Source organism: Corythoichthys intestinalis, chromosome 14, assembly GCF_030265065.1.
Source record: "Corythoichthys intestinalis isolate RoL2023-P3 chromosome 14, ASM3026506v1, whole genome shotgun sequence".
Classification (NCBI taxonomy): domain Eukaryota; kingdom Metazoa; phylum Chordata; class Actinopteri; order Syngnathiformes; family Syngnathidae; genus Corythoichthys; species Corythoichthys intestinalis.
In genome coordinates this window covers 20,967,516-20,990,684 of record NC_080408.1, presented here as the reverse complement: position 1 = coordinate 20,990,684, position 23,169 = coordinate 20,967,516, and the positions used below count along the sequence as shown (strand labels likewise).

At 39.7% G+C, this 23,169-nt stretch overlaps 2 protein-coding genes across 3 annotated transcripts in view; one reads left to right on the top strand and one right to left on the bottom strand.

The window, feature by feature from the left end:
* Positions 1 to 1,356: 1,356 nt before the first annotated feature.
* LOC130929453 (presenilins-associated rhomboid-like protein, mitochondrial) lies at positions 1,357 to 21,711 on the bottom strand. Its single transcript, XM_057856582.1, has 10 exons — positions 21,602 to 21,711; positions 21,049 to 21,238; positions 14,175 to 14,276; positions 13,977 to 14,109; positions 13,637 to 13,732; positions 5,108 to 5,257; positions 3,393 to 3,463; positions 3,222 to 3,323; positions 3,058 to 3,155; positions 1,357 to 2,951 (listed from the first exon to the last, which is right to left on the bottom strand). The coding sequence occupies exons 1-10, from the start codon at positions 21,667 to 21,669 to the stop codon at positions 2,798 to 2,800; spliced, it is 1,164 nt and encodes a 387-aa protein (XP_057712565.1). The 5' UTR covers positions 21,670 to 21,711; the 3' UTR covers positions 1,357 to 2,797.
* fgf12a (fibroblast growth factor 12a) overlaps positions 20,700 to 23,169 on the top strand; it is a 160,131-nt gene continuing 157,661 nt past the window's right edge. Inside the window, exon 1 of one of the 2 annotated variants that reach the window (XM_057856589.1) lies at positions 20,700 to 20,914. The gene's annotated coding sequence lies outside the window, so the exon portion shown is untranslated. Of the gene's footprint in view, positions 20,915 to 20,959; positions 21,254 to 23,169 lie in introns of those variants that run through there. The other variant, XM_057856588.1, reaches the window with a different exon arrangement.

The following is a 23,169-nucleotide window of genomic DNA, read 5'->3' as shown; positions in this document are numbered from 1 at the left end:
TTTTTTTTTTTAATACAAGCAATTTCTCCTGCTGTGGTCAAGACACATTCGCAGGGTACCAACGATGCCCGCATGCACAAGAATTGCTTAGCCAGTTGAAAGAGGTTTGGATAAGATGTCCGTTGGCTTCTCCAGTATTGAATAGGATCTGCATTGCGTGCCATGTTCGGCTCAGCCTTGTATCGCTGCACTTCTGCAATTGCATCTACAGTTGCATTACATCCTTGACTCCCCACTTTGTCATCTAAGTGCTGCCATAGGCCATCAGAAAAAAATGGACAGTAAATAAATTATAGCTAAATTACCGGTTTCTAATGAATTATTGTTGATCTACTGAAGGGGTCGGGAATCTTTTTGGCTGAGAGAGCCATGAACACCACATATTTTTTAATGTAATTCCGTGAGAGCCATACAATATGTTTAAAACTAAAAATACAAGTAATGTGTGCATTTTTTGCCATTTCAACACTTTTAAAGTACAATAAGTCTCTGAATTGTTTTTATTAAAACTGTTACGCTGTTGCTAATCAATAATGAGGATTTCTCACCATAAATGCGACTTCTGGTGCTGCATTGTTTTGCTGGTGGCTTTTTAGTCTCATTGATACTTGGTGGGGTTAAGCTTCATTCAGGCGTTGAGAAACTTATGCACGGAGCACCATCAGTGCACACTGAAACAAGTTTTTCCATTGGTACATTTTTTTCTTTAGCGAATTCAGTGAAGGACTTGAATAAATCCTCCCTTTTTGTTGTCTCTTTCACAGTCAAAACCTTGCAATCACGCTGAACTGGAATAAATAGCTTACGTCTGTTGACTCATCCAAAGCGAGAGAAAAAACAGTGCCGCATTTATAAAAAGTACAATACTCCTCGTCTTTTTTCCTTTTTGCCATCTTCTCAAAAGGGTTTCTAAAATTGGATGTCAACGCGGAAAACGAAACTGAAAACTAGGAAAGTTTACTTCCTGATCTCACGCACACATTGGTCGTTTTTTTCTACAGCAAAATACGGCAACCACACTTGAACAGTGCCTCATCTGGATTGCCTATGCGATTGCTAGATTAGTAGATAGAAACAACGACATGTATGTTTGCCACTTTCACACACTAAAATTACTGCGAACCAGCTTTCTAGACGCCGATTGTAGTATATGGACTACGTGTCCAATGATCACCCCGGCTCACGCAGCCAATGGCATGGGACTTGGGGGGGGGGGGGGGGGGGGTCTAACGTAGCACATCTACAGTGTATCACAAAAGTGAGTACAGCCCTCGCATTTCTGCAGATATTTAAATATATCTTTTCATGGGACAACACTGAGAAAATGACACTTTAACACAATGAAAAGTAGTCCGTGTGCTGCTTATATAATAGAGTTAATTTATTTTCCCCTCAAAAGAACTCAAAATATAGCCATTAATATCTAAACCCCTGGCAACAAAAGTGAGTACACCCCTTAGAAACTACGTACATCCCTAAATGTCCAAATTGAGTACCGCTTGTCATTTTCCCTCCAAAATGTCATGTGACTCGTTGCAGGAGTGCTGTCAGCATTGCTGCAGAGATTGAAGAGGTTGGGGAGTCCGCCTGTTAGTGCTCAGACCATATGCCACACTCATCAAATTGGTGTGCATGGCAGTCACCCCAGGAAGAAGCCTCTTTTGAAGACAGTACACAAGAAAGCCCGCAAACAGTTTGCTGAAGACATGTCAACAAAGCACATGGATTACTGGAACCATGTCCTATGGTCTGATGAGACGGGCGGGTTATGTCCAACTTGGATCTTTTACATCCATTCAAAAGTGAGATCATTTACCGGACGACACTAAATGACATCTCTTATAAGCATTCATTAATGCTCATGACATTGTCATGTCATAATTATGATTGTCTAATGACAGTCTTATAGCGTCACTGTCAAATAAAGTGTTACCAAATACCATAATTAGCAATTAACGAAACAACCGGAACATTAACTGAAGAAATAATTAGCACAGAACATGAATTTTGATTGTTATTTACATCTGTAGCGCTGCAATGCATGCTAGGAGGCATGTTGGACAACAACAAGTGTTGACAGCAGGTGGCAGCAGAGGTTGACTGTTTCCCCCAAGGGAGCAGTGATGGCCAAATGAAGCTTCTTGAAGCAATGAAGAACATGTGGTTCATTTGATCTTATGACAGTTGTATGATGTCACTTACCGGTCAATATCTTTTGGTGTAAATATCCCACAATACAGTGATGACGGCTACGGCTTATAGTCCAATGCGGATTCTCTATGAACAAATGCCGTTTTCGTGCCAAATTTGGTGAGTAGCGGCTTATCGTCAGGTGCGCCTTATAGTGCGAAATTACGGCAATTAATGTAATTATAAGCACGTGCTGCTTTACAAGTGGCGCCCCATAATTCTGTGTGTGGATGGGTAACACACTAATATCACCTCCAAACAACTCTCGGTTCAGCCAAGTAAATTAACCCGGGCGTAATCACAATTTATTTATACAATGGTAACACTTGTGACAGTTAAGAATGTAAAACATTGAACAGTTCATGTGTTTCATGATGATAAGTGATAAAACCTTTGGGAGTGGTTGAGAGAATCACCAAAATACTGTACTTTGCAGGAATAAAGATACAGAATGCAGAATGTAAACTTTGGGCTTGAACCATGTTGATATAAAATATTGCATTGGATGCACAATATCACTTAAAAAAAACACCATTTAGCTCCATCTTTGTGTGCGAGAGGTAAGAAGCAGGGGGCTACAAATGTTTTTGGGGGATCCCAACAAATGTCAGTTAGGCCTATGTGGCCCTCCTTTGGGATTATTCTCGGGCCCGCCTCCTGGTCTTGCTCCGCCCCCACCAGGAGTGCGGATTTTGCGCCACATCTCGACCACGGTATCTCTCTTGCCCCATATCAACTTGTGACCGTATGCCACGTACCAGCTGTGCGACAACAAGGAAACACTGGTTCAGGGTTTCAAATGATTATTATTTCAAATTGAGTGAGACAACTTTGATTTTACATTCTGATCTTGTTTTTCGCACTTACACGCCAAAGAGGGCTCCGCCGATGTGAGACGCGTGGTCAAACACCCGCCATCCCATCAGCAACCCTGTCACGTCAATGGCAACAAGAGTTTTCAGAGCCTAAAGTGCAGAAAACTGGACATTAGGTGGTGTCAAACAGGGTTATCATCTGACTGTTCCACTCACATTTCCCGCAGTCAAGCTGATCATAGGAAGAAAAATTAAGTTCAGTTTGGCTTCTGGTACTGTGGCGAACAAAGCAGCCACCACTGCCATGACTGCACCTGACTGAAGGGTACGAAAAAGCAAGGTTACACATACAAAATAATTGAATAGGAACTCAGTAAAATAGCTCACCGCTCCTAAAGAAGGGAAGATGCGCCCAGACGTTGTTTTACATAAGTAGCTGAGCATATTGGAAATAACCCCTGAACGGCAAGAAGAGGGCAATTATTTGACGTGCATACGATTAAAAACAAAAGAATAGCTTGAAAGCGAGAGCGTTTACGAGAACACTTTTAAAGGGATCCTCTATTTTTAAGACAAGTAATTCTTAAAAGATAAATGTTAGTATGAGTTATAATAATTTGATATCAATTATTTTAAGTGATAGGTCGCCATTCTTGTTACATCGCAGTGCGTGACGTCACTGGTCCCGTTGCCGAAATTCCAGCGTGTCACTCGTTAGCTTTCCCAACATGTCGTCAGTTCTACCCTTCCTATTTGAACCAGATCTGAAAAGTGAAGAGCAGGACAGCACTGTCGGTCGTTCACAAGACGAGCTTCAGGGAAAAATGCGTGCAGCAAATACATGATAAGACAAAAGTTGGGCAAAACTGGTGATGCGAGAGTGTATGCTGTTTGGAACTCCCGTTTTATTAGCAGATATTCAAGGTAAGCATATTGCGTTTTCAAACTTATCCCAATATAATTATGTAGATTGTTAGCATCCAGAGCTGTCGTGTGCTTTACATACAGTACAGGCCAAAGAGCACACCTTGTGTAATCCATGTCTTGTACATTGTAACGCGTGGTAGCTAGGATAAGTGTATAAAAGTACCAAAAAGGGGAGAAGCTTCCACTATGCACATTTATCCACAAAAAATAATATTTCCACCTTGACAACTCTTCACTCAGGAGCTCAGCAGTAAGCAAACACGTGTTCCCTGACGAACTCCAACATTGTTGTGAAGTCCACGTCAGAGTCACTGTCGTCACTGTAGCGTGCCATAGTGCTTCAATTATTTAGTATGATTTGGGGAAAACTCCCACGAAGAATAGTCAACATAAAAGATAGCAATAGTAATCCAAGTCTGCGTTTTTTACTCACTCGAAGATCCAGGAATTAGGCCGATCCCATGGCAATGCCGCAGCCGTCGATTCCACAAAGTAGACTGATCCGAAAAGCAACTGTGGGACCGACGAATCAAAAAAATGGGCAGATTCGAAACCAATATTGCAGACGTGGTGGGACCGTCAGATCCAGAAAATAGACGGATCCCTTACTTGACTGAGGATCCAGGAAAAATGTTCGGGCGCCAGTTGTAACGCGTGGTGGGTAGGGTACGTGCATACAGGGGCCTAAAAGGGGGAGAAGCTTCCACTTATGCATTTATTCACTAAAAATAATAATTCCACCTTGACCACTCACTTCACTCCCCTTGTTTCCATTTGACTGGAAATTGCATCCAAAAGCAGCACATCGTAGCATTTTACTTCGCGAGTTTAGGCAGCAATAAGCAATTGTTTAACACGCTACAAATTTAAGAAAGATACCAATTACGTCATCACTGCGAGACCGCAAACCATGGCGCCAACTAACGGTCAAAATATGGACTAAATATTATAAAATATTGCCATTGATTTAACATTTTATGTGTTTTTAACAACATATTTTAGTACAAGAGAACAATTGTGGTTTATTAGAGCCTCATGTATTTAAGTTAGAGGATCACTTTAAGACTTTGGAGAAAAAAAAACAAATTTTACAACCCAAACCAAAACCAAAATTGCTTTTTTGTGAGATGAATTCATGTTAATTCTAATGAGAAAATCTCCCTTCCCATACGTACCGGCTGACATATAGACGGCAAGGAACTGCTCCCTCCCTAATAAGGAGACAATCCCGGAGGAAAATGTCCACAGAACATACATGTTGGCCAAAAAGTGGAGGACGGAAAAGTGACTAAAAGGTGACAGGATCATGGGAAGGCACTGGCTCTCTGCGGAGGAAGAGGAGACAGTCATTCAGTTTTAATCACTCTCAAACATGGAAATAAGTGAAACATTGGATGAACTACAATAATTGAAGAAATCCATTCCATTTATCATTAACCCTGACATGTTTAACTATATTGAAACTATATTATTAAGGCAGTGGTTCTTAACCTTGCTAAAGATACCGAACCCACATTAGTTTCAGACGTGCCTTCACCGAACCCTTTGGAATTAGAAAAATTGTTTATTTATTTTTTTTTCAAATTCAAAATTGATATATTCAAATTTCTCATTTAGACATAATAAATAACAAAATTTAAATAATATTTATTATCCTTTAATTAAATCCTTTAGTCACTTTACAGAATCGGGCCTTGAGGATCATCCATAAGGTCGAGTTTCTGGAGCACTCACATAATTTGTTTATTTACTCAAAGCTGCTAAACTTTAACGTAAAGTATAATACCTCAATAATCCTCTATAAAGCATTCAACAAACTATTACCAATTAAATTGCAAAACTTTTTCACAATGAAAGAGAGAACTCATAATTTAAGAGCATATGGAGAATTCACAATACCAAAAATTAGAACAACTCGTAAACGTTTTTGTGTGTCTGTGTGTGTAGTGAAATTTTGGAATAATCTTGGAATGCAACACAAGCAATGCCAAACTATCTACAGATTTAAATGGTTATACAAACTTATGGTCTGGTCACAGTATACTGATACAAGGTCTTAATTAAATCAATAAGTTCTCTTGGGGTGATTGCTGGTCGTTTCTTACCATTGCTGGTATATCGTCCATTACCATTGTTGGTATAGTTATTGTTGTCAGTTAAAATTGTTTGTCCTGTGTGTGTGGCCTTTACCATTGTTGGTATGGTTTTACTTTCATTTACCATGTTGGTATGAAATTGGTTTTGGTTTAGGTGTTACCTGTGGTAACTTCATCACAAGGGACAAAATGTGTTACAAAAATGTATATGTACAAAACTGTCTGAACTGATTTTTGGTTGCCTACATTTTTGGAAAGAAGTAGCAAGATTTTTTTGTTCTTAGATGAGAAAATGGGTAGGATTAAATACAGTGGGGCAAATAAGTATTTAGTCAACCACCAATTGTGCAAGTTCTCCTACTTGAAAAGATTAGAGAGGCCTGTAATTGTCAACATTGGTAAGCTTCAACCATGAGAGACAATGTGGAAAAAAAAAACAGAAAATCACATTGTTTGATGCCTAAAAAAATTATTTCCAAATTAGGGTGGAAAATAAGTATTTGGTCACCTACAAACAAGCAAGATTTCTGGCTGTCAAAGAGGTCTAACTTCTTCGAATGAAGTCTAACGAGCCTCCACTCGTTACCTGTATTAATTGCACCTGTTTTAACTCATTGTCGGTATAAAAGACACCTGTCCACAAGCTCAGTCAGTCACACACCAAACACCACTATGGCTAAGACCAAAGAGCTGTCGAAGGACACCAGAGACAAAAATGTAGACCTGCACCAGGCTGGGAAGACTGAATCTGCAATAGGTAAAACGTTTGGTGTAAAGAAATCAACTGTGGGAGCAATTATTAGAAAATGGAAGACAAACAAGACCACTGATAATCTCCCTCGATCTGAGGCTCCATGCAAGATCTCACCCCGTGGCGTCAAAATGATAACAAGAACGGTGAGCAAAAATCCCAGAACCACACGGGGGGACCTAGTGAATGAGCTACAGAGAGCTGGGACCACAGTAACAAAGGCTACTATCAGTAATGCTATGCGCCGCCAGGGACTCAAATTTTGCACTGCAAGACGTGTCCCCCTGCTGAAGAACGTACACGTCCAGGCCCGTCTGCCGTTCGCTAGAGAGCCTTTGGATGATCCAGAAGAGAACTGGGAGAATGTGTTATGGTCAGATGAAACCAAAATAGAACTTTTTGGTAGAAACACAGGTTCTAGTGCTTGGAGGAGAAAGAATACTGAATTGCATCCGAAGAACACCATACCAACTGTGAAGCATGGGGGTGGAAACATCATGCTTTGGGGTGTTTTTTCTGCAAAGGCACCAGGACGACTGATCTGTGTAAAGGAGAGAATGAATGGGGCCATGTATCGAGAGATTTAGAGTGAAAATCTCCTTCCATCAGCAAGGGCATTGAAGATGAGACGTGGCTGGGTCTTTCAGCATGACAATGATGCCAAACACACAGCCAGGGCAACAAATGAGTGGCTTCGTAAGAAGCATTTCAAGGTCCTGGAGTGGCCTAGCCAGTCTCCAGATCTCAACCCCATAGAAAATCTGTGGAGGGAGTTTATAGTCCGTGTTGCCCAACGACAGCCCCAAAACATCACTGCTCTAGAGGAGATCTGCATGGAGGAATGGGCCAAAATACCAGCAACAGTGTGTGAAAAGCTTGTGAAGAGTTACAGAAAACGTTTGGCCTCCGTTATTGCCAACAAAGGGTACATAACAAAGTATTGAGATGAACTTTTGGTATTGACCAAATACTCATTTTCCACCATGATTTGCAAATAAATTCTTTAAAAATTAAACGACGTGATTTTCTGTTTTTTTTTCCTCCACATTCTGTCTCTCATGGTTGAGGTTTACCCATGTTGACAATTACAGGCCTCTCTAATATTTTCAAGTGGGAGAACTTGCACAATTAGTGGATGACTAAATACTTATTTGCCCCACTGTATTTGCTGTCTTGACAAGGAAAATCAAGGCCTGAAATAAACGAAATGAAAATGAAATTATTTTATCTTTATGTCTGCAGCATCATCAGAGCACTAAACCAAGACTGACCCAATGCAAAAATTTGGAGGAATATATCTTATATTGTTCAACATTAGAGCTGCTTAGTTGCATTAACCTTGACCGTGCAGTTTCTTCCATGTTCACATCTCAAATGCTATCAAATTTAATGAAACACTGTACACAAAATGATCGCCAAATTTGTAAACAAAGTCATTCTGTAAAAAAAAAAAAAAACAACAAAAAAACATGAATCTTCTCAAGAATCCAACAGTATAAATTTACAACAAATAATTTAGCCTCATAATTTGCTTTTCAAATTGGAAAATGAACTCGATTCATTTCACACTGTTTCTATTTTTGTTTTCATGTTAACATTCTCATTCTATCACATCCTTGCCTCACATACCATTTTCATGGCGTAAAATGTAACACAAATTGTTTTTCTTTTCTTTTTTTTTTTTTTTTTTTATGCCAACGCAGTTTACCGTTACTCTTAGGTCTCTTGTACTTCCTCATCCCAAATAAGAGTCAACCTTCCACTGAGCAAACCAGTTCCTCCTTCCATCAGATAGAGGATCATCAATTGAAAGGATTGGAAAAAAGCTTGTAAATTGGGGACTAACAAGTCCAAAAGTTGGTCTAAAATGCCACTTTGCCTGGATTTAGTCAGCGTCCAAAAACAGGACCCCAAGTGTCTTAACCTTCACCGAACCCCTGAAACTGACTCGCCGAACCCCTGGGGTTTGATCGAACCCAGGTTAAGAACCACTGTATTAAGGTGACGTAAACAAATTGTGTTAAGTTTTTCCTGAAATAAAATAATGAGGTTGGCTTTACTACTCAAGGCAACCACGCCCATAGCTTTTTACTTTATGTGACCCACACCATATTTGATGTTGAAAAATAGTAGTACATTTAGGGGCGCTAGAAGTCACTCGCATTACTTTGTTATTCCCATCCAAAAACAGTTTCAGTCCAAATTTGTCATGCTCGCGCTTTTTCTCCATACAAGGCATGAACAAAAGCAGGCCACACGGATGCTGGATAGTTTATGTACTACCACTATGCTGCTTCAAAGACAGCATTCTAGTTCACCTACAGTGTGTGTTAAAGTTTTTGTCTTGGAAATAAAAGCGCCCGTGTATCATAAAGCAAATCCTGGTAGCTGGACAGCGCAATGACACACAAACAGGTTAGAAAACTAAAAGGTCCACTAAGCCTCGGTTTACCACCACCACCCACTTTTTACAACACTCAAATACATTGCATATTAATATTCAACAGCGCTCTGCAACAACAAACAATAATATGGCTACGATGCAAACTATTTGAAGTTCTCCACGGCACTATTATAAACTATAATAAACATCTTCATTTTCAACCTCTAATTGAATTTTAGACTTTTTCGCTGTGAAAAAAAAAGGCTAATCTGTTCTATCTGTCCTCTATCAACAGTTAACTTTTCCGTTCGATTAACGCGTTCTCCAACGTGACCAGGTAGCAAGCAAGGCGTCAAACAACAACAAAAAAAAAAAACCTTTTTCAACATATATATTTAATCCCCTGTAAGATATGCTTGATTGTGTGACCATTATACTCTGCGGGTTATACAAGTTTGCTCTCCCACAGCTATTATACGCGCTCTCCCAAGCTATTATGAAGAATACACTTTTAGCCCATAATCATGTGCTTACATTTTTATTACTGGCAATTGTTCACATTCTGCTGATAAATAGATACACACACATTTGTTGATTCATCACAAAACGTCTCAGTACTTTTCCACCAAGCTACTTCGAGTCCAAATGCGTGTTCAAAACAAAGTTATCTTGCTCGCTCAAGAGTGTGACTGTTAATTTAATCAATGAGTGTGACTGTTAATTCAATCAATGACTAGAATAAGGAACTTGCCCGATCGAAACTGCCACGTTGGACAACAGTGTTGTAACTATATTCTAGGGCTGCAGCTATCGAATATTTTAGTAATCGAGTAATCGACTGAAAATTCTATCGATTAATCGAGTAATCGGATAAAACAAATATATTTTTAGGTGAAGAGCAATTTTAAATATACATGAGAAAACAAGACATTTCATCAAATCTTGAACCATTTTCAGTCAATCAATGTCTTTATTTTCAATGTATATTGTTGAAAACAGCCAACAATTGCATCTCAAACTGTAACTAGAATAAAAAAAAAAAGACTAATTCACTGCTTTCACTCGAAAAACTTTTTAGATCTTATATATATATACGTAAATATCTTACCTTAAAAATGCCGTTACGCTTGATAAAACACATCACTTTTTTCCCATGTGTTTCAATTGAATTTCTCTTGGTGTCAAGCCATTTTTAAGTTCTAGTTAAGTTTTAAGTTAGTCTAAACTGTAAGTCCTGTTAGGATTTTGAGTTTTTGCAGCGTTCAAAATAAATGTATGATACAGGCTGTATTGGAGCACATTAGGGACCAGTGCTACTTGGTGTTTTATCCAGCAATGACTACTGAGCTAAAATTGATAGTTAGCATTATTGAGTTTTTATTTTACACCCTCATCACTCCACAATGCTAAGTTATGTTAAAGCCTGTATGTAAGACATGTTAGCCACGCATCGACAGTGGTCATAATTAATAGAAACCTAGCCCTCCGCAGGGCTAACGTTACGTGAGCTAGTAATGACAGTAACGTTAATCTTATTTATTAGCGCTTAGAGCTCTTTATTAGCGCTTAGCGCTCTACTGCTTTAAGATGGCGGCTGTTTGCTAACGCTGCCCAGACGCGGCCGAGTCGGATATGGTGCATCTAGGTCAACATACATGTGATCTTTATGAGACGCAGCAGACGCTAACGGCAAGTAGCATCGTGCGGGCTAGTATTTAACAACGTCGGCGTCGCTTGTAGCGGCTTTCAGCTGCAGTAAGTTTTTTTTTCCCCCTTCTTCCTCCCCGCACGTGACATCAGCGCGTTGTCCCGCATTAAAAGTAGTACGAGCAAAACGTGATGCTTAGAGCTGTCAAAATAAACGATTACTCGAGGTGAATAAAATTACTCGGATCAGTTTTTAAACTCGAGTTACTCGAGTTGCTCGAGTATTCGTTTCAGCTCTACTATATTCTGCCCAGCAACAAGCCCTCAACAACTTTGACGCCATTGGGCAACCTCGAAACATCCCAGACAAGGCGAAGCTATTGGACGAAGCGAAAGCTGCAGCATCACACCTGCCTCTCATCAGCGCCATCTTGCCTTTCACTGTCTACAAACACACAGAATTCATAAACTACCTCAACTTCAAGGTGCAAGTTCTCTACAACTACACAGGCCTCCTGCAAACCCAAGTCACTGAACAACTCCATGCTGTCTCAGTCATGGCTATCCAAAACAGTGAGGCCCTTGACATGCTTCTGGCGGAAAAAGGAGGACTTTGTGCTTACATAGGAAAGACCGGAGAATGCTGCACCCTGATCCCACTCCACACAGCAGAAAATGGCTCCATCACCCAGCTGATGAAATGGTTCGACGATTTCAAACACCGCCTTCATAGCCAAGAAGGAGTCGAGCCAAATCCGTTACTGAGCTGGCTCCAAAGCATGTTCGGCAACTACAAGAATCTTATCGTTTCAGCAGTAACAGTAATTGTAGTCCTTATCCTGCTCATTATGATCTGCACCTGCTGTTGCGTACCCATTGGGAGAGTTGTGACCAACAAGATTTTTGAATCTATCACCACTCAAGTCAAAAATATGGTCACAGTGATGATATCCGATTATCAGCCTGTAGCCAACAAAGACGACTCGGATACGGACAGTGACGATAAAGACACTATCGTCTAAAGCAGTTCTCAACTGGACTTTCCCCATCAAAACATCTACATCTGTCAAAAGAGTTCCTGATTGTACACCTTTTGTTGCTTTGTATTATTGTGCTGATTTCCAGCGGTTCCAGGCCAAGAAGCTCTCATCCCGTGCGGGAGGGAATAGGGGAATTTTTCCTGATTAGCAGGTTTTCGCCCCTATCTGGTGCCTCACTCCTTTGTTGTGTTGGATATTGACAATTATTACTGAAAGCCCTGGTTGGGGAAAGTGATGATTCGATGTTAAAGTTTGGTGCTGTTTATGCACTTTGTTTTAAACTCACAACAGGAGGGAAATGTAAGATATGCTTGATTGTATGACCATTATACTCTGCGGGTTATACAAGTTTGCTCTCCCACAGCTATTATACGCGCTCTCCCAAGTTATTATGAAGAATACAGGTTTAGCCCATTATCATGTGCTTACATTTTTATTACCGGCAATTGCTCACATTCTGCTGATAAATAGATACACACACATATGTTGATTCATCACACAACGTCTCAGTACTTTTCCACCAAGCTACTTTGAGTGCAAATGTGTGTTCAAAACAAAGTTATCTTGCTCACTCAAGAGTGTGACTGGTAATTTAATCAATGAGTGTGACTGTTAATTTAGTCAATGACTAGAATAAGGAACTTGCCCGATTGAAACTGCCACGTTGGACAACAGTGTTGTAACTATATTCTGCCCAGCAACAAGCCCTCAATAAAAGTCAGCTGCACGGGGAGCTCTGAGAGAGACTTCAATGAGACACTCTTAGTCACTTTGCCCGATCTCAGACCTCTCCCCTAACTGCAGTTGGTAAAGTCTACTCTCTGCCTCCTGCCTCCTTGTGTCCTGCCTTCGTCACCTCGCTCTGGGTCAACAGCTAAATTGAAGAAGGTGTTTTCTACCCAACATCCCCAAAGTTAAATATGTTATTGTTTCAATGAAACAATCTACCCAACACCAGGGGGTGCTGGAGCACCCTCATTCCCGCTCCACTGAGTACCGTAATTTTCGGACAATAAACTGCTACTTTTTCCCCTTTATTTTGAATCCTGAGGCTTGTAGTCCAGTGCAGCTTATTTGTTGATTTATTTGGGTTAACAGGTAACACTTCATTTGACAACAGTGTCATAATACCTTTATAATTATGACATGACACTTTAATAGGCATTACTGAATGTTAATGACATCTGTTATAAGCATTCATAAATGCTCATGATAGTGCCATGTCATAATTATGACTGTCTAATGACAGTCTTATGGCGCCACTGTCAAAAAAAGTATTACCAAATATCATAACTAGCAATTAATGAAACAACCTGAACAGTAACTGAAGAAATAATTAGCACAGAACATGAATTTGATTGTTATTTACATCTGTAGCGCTACAATGCATGCTAGGAGGCATATTGGATAACAACAGTTTTGACAGCAGGTGGCAGTAGAGGTTGACTGTCTCCCCCGAGGGAGCAGTGATGGCCAAATGAAGCTTCCTGAAGCAATGAAGCTTTGCAGCCAATTGGTTCAAAGCTTCATGGTGGTTTATTTGGTCTTATGACAGTCGTATGATGCCGCTATCAAATAAAGTGTTACTGGTTAATATCTTTTGGTGTAAATATCCCATAGAAGGACAAGTTCAGGTCTTTTTCAACCCATTATAAAATATTTCCTACATTTTAAATATTTGTTTCTAATAACTCTGAGATTAAAATAATATTAGACAAAAAAATGAAATCTTTGCAGGTATATGAAAATAGTTTTTAGCTCATGACAGATAATTTTTTTATACTCACTGGACGCTGGGTTGGATATGAAATACTTTAACATGCTTCTTCGCAGCGAGGGGATCTTCCAGCAGCACAGGACCACGGCATTCGCCAAGATAATACCTGCACAAGGACCATGGAAATGAATTCTATTGTTGTTCAATTGAGTCATATATGTTATAGCTAAAAGCAACCACATCCCAGTTAATTGTTATACTGTATGTACATTTGCACAACTGATGGTGAAAAAAAGCATTACATCTCCATCTAATGTCTCTACAGTAAATCTCAAAAGCTTGCCATTTGAACTTTAGTTTGTAGACTATATCCAGTGCATAAACATGCGAAACCAAATGATGCTGATCACCAGAGACGGTCCTTTGGCCTTCGGTGAGGCTGCTCCAGAAGTCATCCGCCACAGACATGAGGAGGATGAGCTGGCGCTGGAAGTCTGTCAGCTTGTTCCACCAGTCATGCCAGTACACCATGTCTGTGGAGCCCTGCTCCCGTCACACAGTGATGCTTGATTACGATTCGTCACAATTTCTTTTTGAATTTTCCTCACCTGCAGGAGTTTATCAGACTCATCATCCCTTAAAGTTCTGACTCTTGACTTTTGGTTCTCATACTGCAGAATGGCCGCGGCACAGAAGGAGCAGCCTGTAAACTGATGTGGTGTTAGAACAAAGTCATGTACCCAAAAAATGTGAAGTGTATATTCTCATTTACACAGGTAATTTAATTGTCAAGGTATTGAATTGATCACAAAAATGTCCAGTTGAGATCGATTCAAAAACCCTCAGAATGTGTCTGCATATATATAGTGGGGCAAATAAGTATTTAGTCAACTAACAACTGTGCAAGTTCTCCTATTTGAAAATATTAGAGAGCCCTGTAATTGTCAACATGGGTAAACCCCAACCATGAGAGACAGAATGTGAAAAAAAAAACAGAAAATCACATTGTTTGATTTTTAAAGAATTTATTTGCAAATCATGGTGGAAAATAAGTATTTGGTCAATACCAAAAGTTCATCTCAATATTTTGTTATGTACCCTTTGTTGGCAATAATGGAGGCCAAACATTTTCTATAACTCTTCACACACTGTTGCTGGTATTTTGGCCCATTCCTCCATGCAGATCTCCTTTAGAACAGTGATTTTTGGGGCTGTAGTTGGGCAACACAGACTTTCAACTCCCTCCACACAGATTTTCTATGGGGTTGAGATCTGGAGACTGGCTAGGCCACTCCAGGACCTTGAAATGCTTCTTACGAAGCCACTCCTTTGTTGCCCTGGCTGTGTGTTTGGGATCATTGTCATGCTGAAAGACCCAGCCACGTCTTATCTTCAATGCCCTTGCTGATGGAAGGAGATTTTCACTCTAAATCTCTCGATACATGGCCGCATTCATTCTTTCCTTTACACAGATCAGTCGTCCTGGTCCCTTTGCAGAAAAACAGCCCCAAAGCATGATGTTTCCACCCCCATGCTTCACAGTTGGTATGGTGTTCTTCGGCTGCAATTCAGAATTCTTTCTCCTCCAAACACGAGAACCTGTGTTTCTACAAAAAAGTTCTATTTTGATTTCATCTGACCATAACACATTCTCCCAGTCCTCTTCTGGATCATTCAAATGCTCTCTAGCGAACCGCAGACGGGCCTGGACGTGTACTTTCTTCAGCAGGGGGACACGTCTGGCAGTGCAGGATTTGAGTCCCTGGCGGCGCATTGTGTTACTGATAGTAGCCTTTGTTACTGTGGTCCCAGCTCTCAGTAGGTCATTCACTACGTCCCCCCGTGTGGTTCTAGGATTTTTGCTCACCGTTCTTGTTATCATTTTGACACCACGGGGTGAGATCTTGCATGGAGCCCCAGATCGAGCGAGATTATCAGTGGTCTTGTATATCTTCCATTTTCTAATAATTGCTCCCACAGTTGATTTCTTAACACCAAGCGTTTTACCTATTGCAGATTCAGTCTTCCCAGCCTGGTGCAGGTCTACAATTTTGTCTCTGGTGTCCTTCAACAGCTCCTTGGTCTTGGCCATAGTGGAGTTTGGAGTGTGACTGATTGAAGTTGTGGAAGTTGTGAAGTTTTATACCGATAATGGGTTAAAACAGGTGCCATTAATACAGGTAACAAGTGGAGCCCCGTTAGACCTCGTTAGACCTCATTAGAAGAAGTTAGACCTCTTTGACAGCCAGAAATCTTGCTTGTTTGTAGGTGACCAAATACTTAATTTCCACTCTAATTTGGAAATAAATTCTTTAAAAATCAAACAATGTGATTTTCTGTTTTTTTCCACATTCTGTCTCTCATGGTTGAGGTTTACCCATGTTGACAATTACAGGCCTCTCTAATCTTTTCAAGTAGGAGAACTTGCACAATTGGTGGGTGACTAAGTATTTATTTGCCCCACTGTACACCCCCCAAAAAATATAATTTATTTTCTGTAACCTCTCTTGATGGGTTGCAGGCTACTAAAGCCTATCCCAGCTATCTATGCAGGAGGCAGGGTACACCATGAACTCGCTGCCTTCCAATCGCAAGGGCACAAGGAGACAAACAAACTTGCACAAAAAATCCCTTGCAGGAATGGTGAGAACATGGAATTTAACACATGAAGGGCAGAGCCTGGGATTGAACCCTTGATTAAAGAACTCAGAGACCGACATGCTAACCACTCAACCACCACGTATCTGTAGCCTGGTACTCCAGACTCACCACTGTTCTAGCTATTGAGTCTGGCCACCATTAAGCGGATAAAATTTCCAGGGCGGAGCAAGCCACAGCAAACAGACAGCAAAGTGGACCAATCAGCGACGGGCGGGACGAGGGACTTGCGCGCGGAAGTAAACATACGAGGAGAGCGGAGTTTATTCAACAGGGCTAGCGCGAGACAAACTGTTGTCAATGACTTGTGTCGATGTGTTTTTGGTACTTCAAAAATGATTTTACCGTGGATTGGAACATATTCTCGGCTCTCCTGTTCGCCATCTGTGTTGTTGTGGAGACGACTTCCGACGCGGAAGAGTGACTTTGCTCGTTAAGAACACGTCATGCAAATAAACGAATCTGATTTGTCGATTGATTTTGTACTTGCTCGAGAGCCCGTTAATGGGCTGGGTCCCAGACTATGCTCTCAGTGTTTGAAAAACACAGGGAGAACAGTCTGGCCGTGCCAGGCAAACGTATATGTGGAGTTGTCCTCAAAATTATTTGAACCCTGTTAATATTTGTGTTTTGTTTTGTTTTGAAAACCTGTCTTGTCAAGCATTGCGGTGTAAGCATAATGCTATGGGGATGCTTTTCTTCCTGTAATACAGGGAACGTCAAGGTCCAAGGAATCATTAGAAAGGATAATTACATCAAGATCCTTGATGAAAACGTGAAGCAAACTGCTGAAAAACGTGCTTGGCCACACCTGGATGTTGAATGGTAGCTCTGCTTACGAACGTCTCTACATACAGCATTTTCGGGGAAAGACACACGTCAGCGGGGAAAATATTGCCTCTTGTTACGAAAGAAATTTCAGGATACCAAAGGCAAAAACACAGTATGGCTGGTACTCGCAGCTCCCAGAGTTTACTGAATGTAACATACAGTGGGGAGAACAAGTATTTGATACACTGCCAACGGGTTACTTATAGCTGTTTTGCTACTGGGTATTGACAAGCATTCCTGGCATCCAGTTGGCTAAGAGGGACCTCTAGTGTATGTGTATGTGTGTATCCCAGCGCCCTCTTTATTCGCACCTTGTGTTCCGACAGGTTAACATGAGTGAATTAACTTTTATTCTTTACTCTATTCTTGTATTTTTTTAAATTTTTTTTTACATTATTAACATCTGTGATTTTAGGTTTATTGTGCAGTAATGTAATTATAACATGTATTTGTCAAATGTTTTGATGTTTTTTTTTTTTCATTATAAAAGATTTATGTCTGAATTTTGGGGGGCTTGGAACGGATTAGGGAAAATGTGTCTCTACTTACAGAATTTTCAGGTCACAAAACTTCTTCCAGAACCAATTCATTCAGTAAGTAGCGGTACCACTGTACTACCAACACTGCAAAGATCCTAAACATACTTTTAAGGTAGTTAAATAATGGTTCCAGGACAATGACTGCCAAGTCAGAGTCCTGACCTTGTGGCGAGGCTTGAGGACCAGAATATGTGACTACTGTGTTGTACGACACCGCCTCAAGTTTAAATTCATTACAATATTAATGAATTAGAACAATGTTTGTGCCATTTTTGCCCTTAAAGGGAACCTCGGACTGAAAGACTTGCAGGTTCTAAAAAGCTCTCTGTTCTCTTTTACTACGCTCGGGGTGATGACGGTGATTGTCACTGTCACTCGGTGAATACTACCGGGTTACTGCAGTTCCTTGAACGCGGGGAGACTTCCAACACATGCGCACATCGGTTAAAAGTGGCGAGTACTTACTATTTTTGTTTTATTTGAGTCTTCTATTACCTTTTCATTGCCTCAAAATACTTTTTGCATGTGTTTCCCTCTTATACTTTTAAGCATTGTGTTTTCTTGTGGTAGCTTTAAAGCAGATTGTTGATCTGTTGACCACATTGGTCACGTATTTAAACAGCCCTTATTTGATATTGCTATGTATAAGCAGGGTACCCGCGGGTTATTAAAAGTATTAAAAAGGCATTGAATTTAGTTTTCCATTACTAAAGGTATTAAAAGTATTAAATTAGCTGTCGTAAGTCTGGAATTTTTTCACCGTGGTTTTAATTTTCAAGAACATCTCAGTGCAACCTAAATTATATCCGTGACAAAGTTGTTTTTTTTAAAATCCATAACGAAGATGACGCGTAAAATTTTTACGATGCACTGCACCTCGTGCGTGCACGCCGTTAACATCAACATCACAACAGCAGGCAATCGCACAGTACCAGGCCCGGAGTGGCTAATCGGGAGAACCGGGACAGTTCCCAGTGGGCCGGCCTGACGTTTGGGCCGGTCGTAATACACATTTTTAACGAAGCTTTCAGTTAAACTATTTACTAACGGCATCACGCAACCCCGCTTTGCGCGATAAATTGTGGCCCTTCTAGCATTCCGTAGTTTGAAATTCGATACCCCGCAACAGGCTCCCTGTCATTCTCCAATGCCGCCAGCTCTGCCTCTGGGAAAGAGTATCATGACATCATCCTGTTGACTTGATTCTGGAAAAACTTAATTTTGGGTTTAATGGCCGAAATGGGGCACGTTGAGGCAGCATGACGAGCGTGAACCCGTCTGGCTGTTGGCGCGACCCATTATCGTTGTTTTTGAGCATGTTTGGATAAAAGTACAGCAATAAACCATAAATGAACATGCAGAATGAAATATTTTTCATGAGAGCACCACTAAAACTTCCACCATGGAGGCTCCAGGCACTATTTTTGGGCACACAGACGGAGGATTGGGGTGAAATCCACGTTCTCAGGCAAAACATAAGTTGGGCATTTTAACCCAAAACATTGCACTCTGAGGTGGACTGATGAACATGAACTAACCTGAAATACACAGGTGTCTGAACTGTATAAGTGCATTGGGAGGACAGCCGTTTTGGTGAGTTCAATTATTATTTTAATCAATCATTCAATCTTTCACATTTAATTGCGGTAATTTTATGTCATGAATAATATAAAAAACACTCATAAGTAATGGTATATTACATAAATTTTTTATTTAAACTATATACAGTACGCCCCCAAAATTTTGGATATCAAGTAAAAGTTGTTTTATTTTGGTAGATTAAAGTAGTTAGAGTAGATTGAGTACGTCAATTTGCATGTACCACAAACCAAAAAAAAAAAAAAATGAATATGATGAAAAGCTTCAGTTTTGTACACACTTGCCACATGTGTAATTCAAAACACCTGCAAAAGGTTCCTCATTCTTTTTTTAAAAAATCAGTCTAATATAAGATAAAATTATAGCTAGTACCCCAAAAATAAAATGGTAACTTCACACAGAACCTGCGCTTGAGCCCTTGATCTCAGAACTGTCAGTAGACATGCTCTTCCTCTGTGCCTCCCTTTTTATAAGTTATTTGGGGAAAATTCATATTTGATTCATCTTTACAAGTGTAAAGGAAAACTCTTTTCTTGTTTCCAATGAGGCTTAAATTTGATGAACTCCTGTGCTAATAGGTGAATTTAGAAATGGAAATATATAATTTATGCCTTTTAAAAAATCGCAAGTTTACTATTGACAGCATGCGATTAGTCGCGATTTTAAAAAATTAATCGCTTGACAGCACGATTATTATTACAATATTTTAATAAGGTAGGTCATGACATAAAGAGGGCCGGTCTGTGGCACAAAACTTTTTGTTTTAATTGTATCTTCAATAAATGTGCATTCTTTTGTCAAACACACTTAGTAATTGAAGTTAAATTTGATGTTCAGTGCTTTATTTTTTTAATATGATTAAATATGATCTAAATAATGGGTGCGAGAAAAGTATTAATTTTCAGTTGAAATGGCATTAAAAAAGGTCTTAAAAGTTCTTGTCTTAAAATTTAGATTTATTAATCCTGGGGAGACCCTAAAAAGTATTTTTTAAGGCATCTTTAGTATGTTCTGTCTGTATGCATCTCAACAAAACAAGCAGAAAGCGCACAGTAGTACTTTGAGTGTCAAATTCGCCTCTTGTAGACGTTTCGCCAGTGTAGCACATTATGCCAGAACGCCGTGTTTTTTCCCCCCTACTCTCATCTCATCCAGTCTTTCCTTTTCATCTTGCTTTTGCTGCTCGTTTCGTGAAATATCGACAGGGTTGAACAGATGACATGTTTATATCGCTAGAGTCATACTCTGGAAGCCTGGCAGCGTAACCATGTGACGTCACCGCCCTGCGACGTCAACAACAATGGCGACCTACTAGTTGAACTAATTTTACAAATTGTATAAAAACGAAAACATCAAGAGGGGTTTCAATATCAAATTATTTTAACTCATAATACTGTTGATCTTTTAAGAACTACAAGAACTGTGGATCCCCTTTAGAAACCATATTAAAACAAAGAATATATTTCCCTGCCCTGTTTACCATTAAGAAAAAAAAGAGCTGAAGAATGAAGAATTTCATTTTGTAATTAAAAAAAATGTTCATATAAACTATAATATTAATAATTAAAAAAAAAAAAAAAAAAAGGTATGGAATAATTTTGAAGAAACAGACTAATGACGTAACGACGTAATGAACTGTCGTAAAACGGCATCTAAATTCGAATGCTGCTACACGTGTGTGGCAAAGTGACGGAAAGAAGGTTTACAACGATAAAATGACGGTAAACTCGATTAATTGAAATATTCTTCGATATCTTGTATCGACATTTTCAACAAAATATTCTTGCTTGCTTGACAGTACGTACAGTAAATATTTTAACAGTCCAATGAACTTCATATTACAAAGGAATCTTACCCCCACTGTAAACAGGAAGGGCTTAAGCAGCTTGGGTCGGGGAACACGTTGAGGTTGAGGTGGCGGTCCTTGTGGGCTTTCAGGAGGTGAAGTGTTGGCGTGTGTTTCTTTCGTGACATTCCCTTTCTTTGTTTCTGGCCTTTTAGCGTCACGGCGAAATCCACGCTTGGTTTGGCAGTAGAGGTCCAGCCTTTGAAAATAGCGGGTAAGCATTTTCAAATGCTCGCCAGAGACATTAAGAGCGTATATGTCACGATTCAAGTAACTCAAATGTACTCAGTGTGTTACAGTAACGTTGACAAGGTAGCAACAAACCGACGCACAAATTAAAAGTGATTAGCATGAATGGAAATTTAGTTGATGTTTGAATAAAAGACACATACATTGAATGACAAAGTAGGCTGTCATTCAATGTTTAGTTACATATACAGTACAGCAGTTCCCAATGACATTTGCTCTCACAGATAGTCGATTGTGATAAAACCTATAAGCTTGATGTCGTCGCGATTGATTTTAACAATTATAACACGTAGTCTATAATTTATTGACTAACCTAGTTGCGTTTTTCGGTGAAATTAGACTTGTTTGGGTCCATTTCACAATGTAGCTTCTCCACGCCATATTTGTTTTTGACCTCAACCGGGAACACCGCCCACACTTGGATTCTCAGCCAATGAGCTCCGATGTTCACACGTCACTCGACGTCATAATATCAGTTTTTTCTCTACAATTTATTTCAGTAGTTAAGACATGAATGTTTTGAACTCGGATATTTCATGAAAGACAAAAACAAAAGAATGAATTAAAAAAAAAAACAAAAAAAAACAAACAAGTGGTGGTAGAGTACTCTACCTTGTATGTTAAAATTACTTGGTTCATTGAAAGCTGTATCTCTTTTGAACGCAATGCAACGGAACCCTCTTGTGGCCAAAATGGACACTTCAGAATGCATTTAAAATCTGAAAGTGCTGAAATATAATACAACGCACCATATCCTATTCGCGGATTCACGTATTCGCCGATTTATTGGCCGATTAAAAAAAATAAAAAAGGTGGAAGGTTTGAGGGGGATTTATTTAATTGAAAAAAAAAAAAAAAAAAAAATCATCTTAATTTCCTGTACTTTTTTCTTCTTCGGGGAACCGGCCTGTCAAAATTATTATAAGAATTCGAGATATCCGGTATCTGCTCCAACTAGACATGTGCCGATTACCGGTTTGAAGGTATACCTTGGTATGAAAACGTCAAGGTTTCAAAACTTTAAAACTTTTCCGTCATACCATCCATACGGTATTAGCTATTTTTCATGTCCCAAAAATGCAGGGAGAAAGCCCTTGCTTGCAGCCGCAAGGCTCAACCCTCCCCCACTGGTTGTTTTTCATTGTCACTGAGTCAGCTATGCTACACGATGGCTGGAGGAGGGAGAACTCCTGAACTTTTTCCCCCCCATCGAAGAAAACAAAATCGCTGGTATGGGAATACTTTGGCTACAGAAAAGTTACAGACGGCCAGGGCTTAGAGGAGGACCAAACGACATGTAAAACATGTTGGCAGATGGTGGCTGCCGAGGAGGCAATACCTCAAATATGATTTTGCTTTTATACAAAATTAAAAGTTAGTAAACACTGTCATGAACGTTTTCCACAAGTTACGAGAGTTAACTCCAGCGTGTTAAGTGTATCTAGTGGTGGTAAAACATGTTTTTTTCCCTCAGTGGCAACTGTCTGTGTTGAGAAAAAGTATTTGTAAAATGTGAACATGATACGTGTCATACACACGTGCGTTTTATGTAAAATAATTGAATTATTTTTCTTAGGATGCTAATAATGTTGTGGTGTGGGTGTAGGCTCACCTAAAGGACTGCATTTATTTTAATTTTATTTAGAATATTTGAGCTTTTTTTTTTTTAAATTTTAACTTAACATTATAGTGAATGTTCCAATTCGCTAATATGACTTGAAAAATAAAAATCCTGTTCAATGAAATTTTTGTTTATTTTTTTTTAACCCAGATCTCAAAGTAACACATTTTAGAGCTGTTATTGTGAGACCGTGAAACCGTGATATTTTGGCTTAAAGGGTATGAAAACGCAAAGGAGGTGTGAGACATCAATAGAACCGT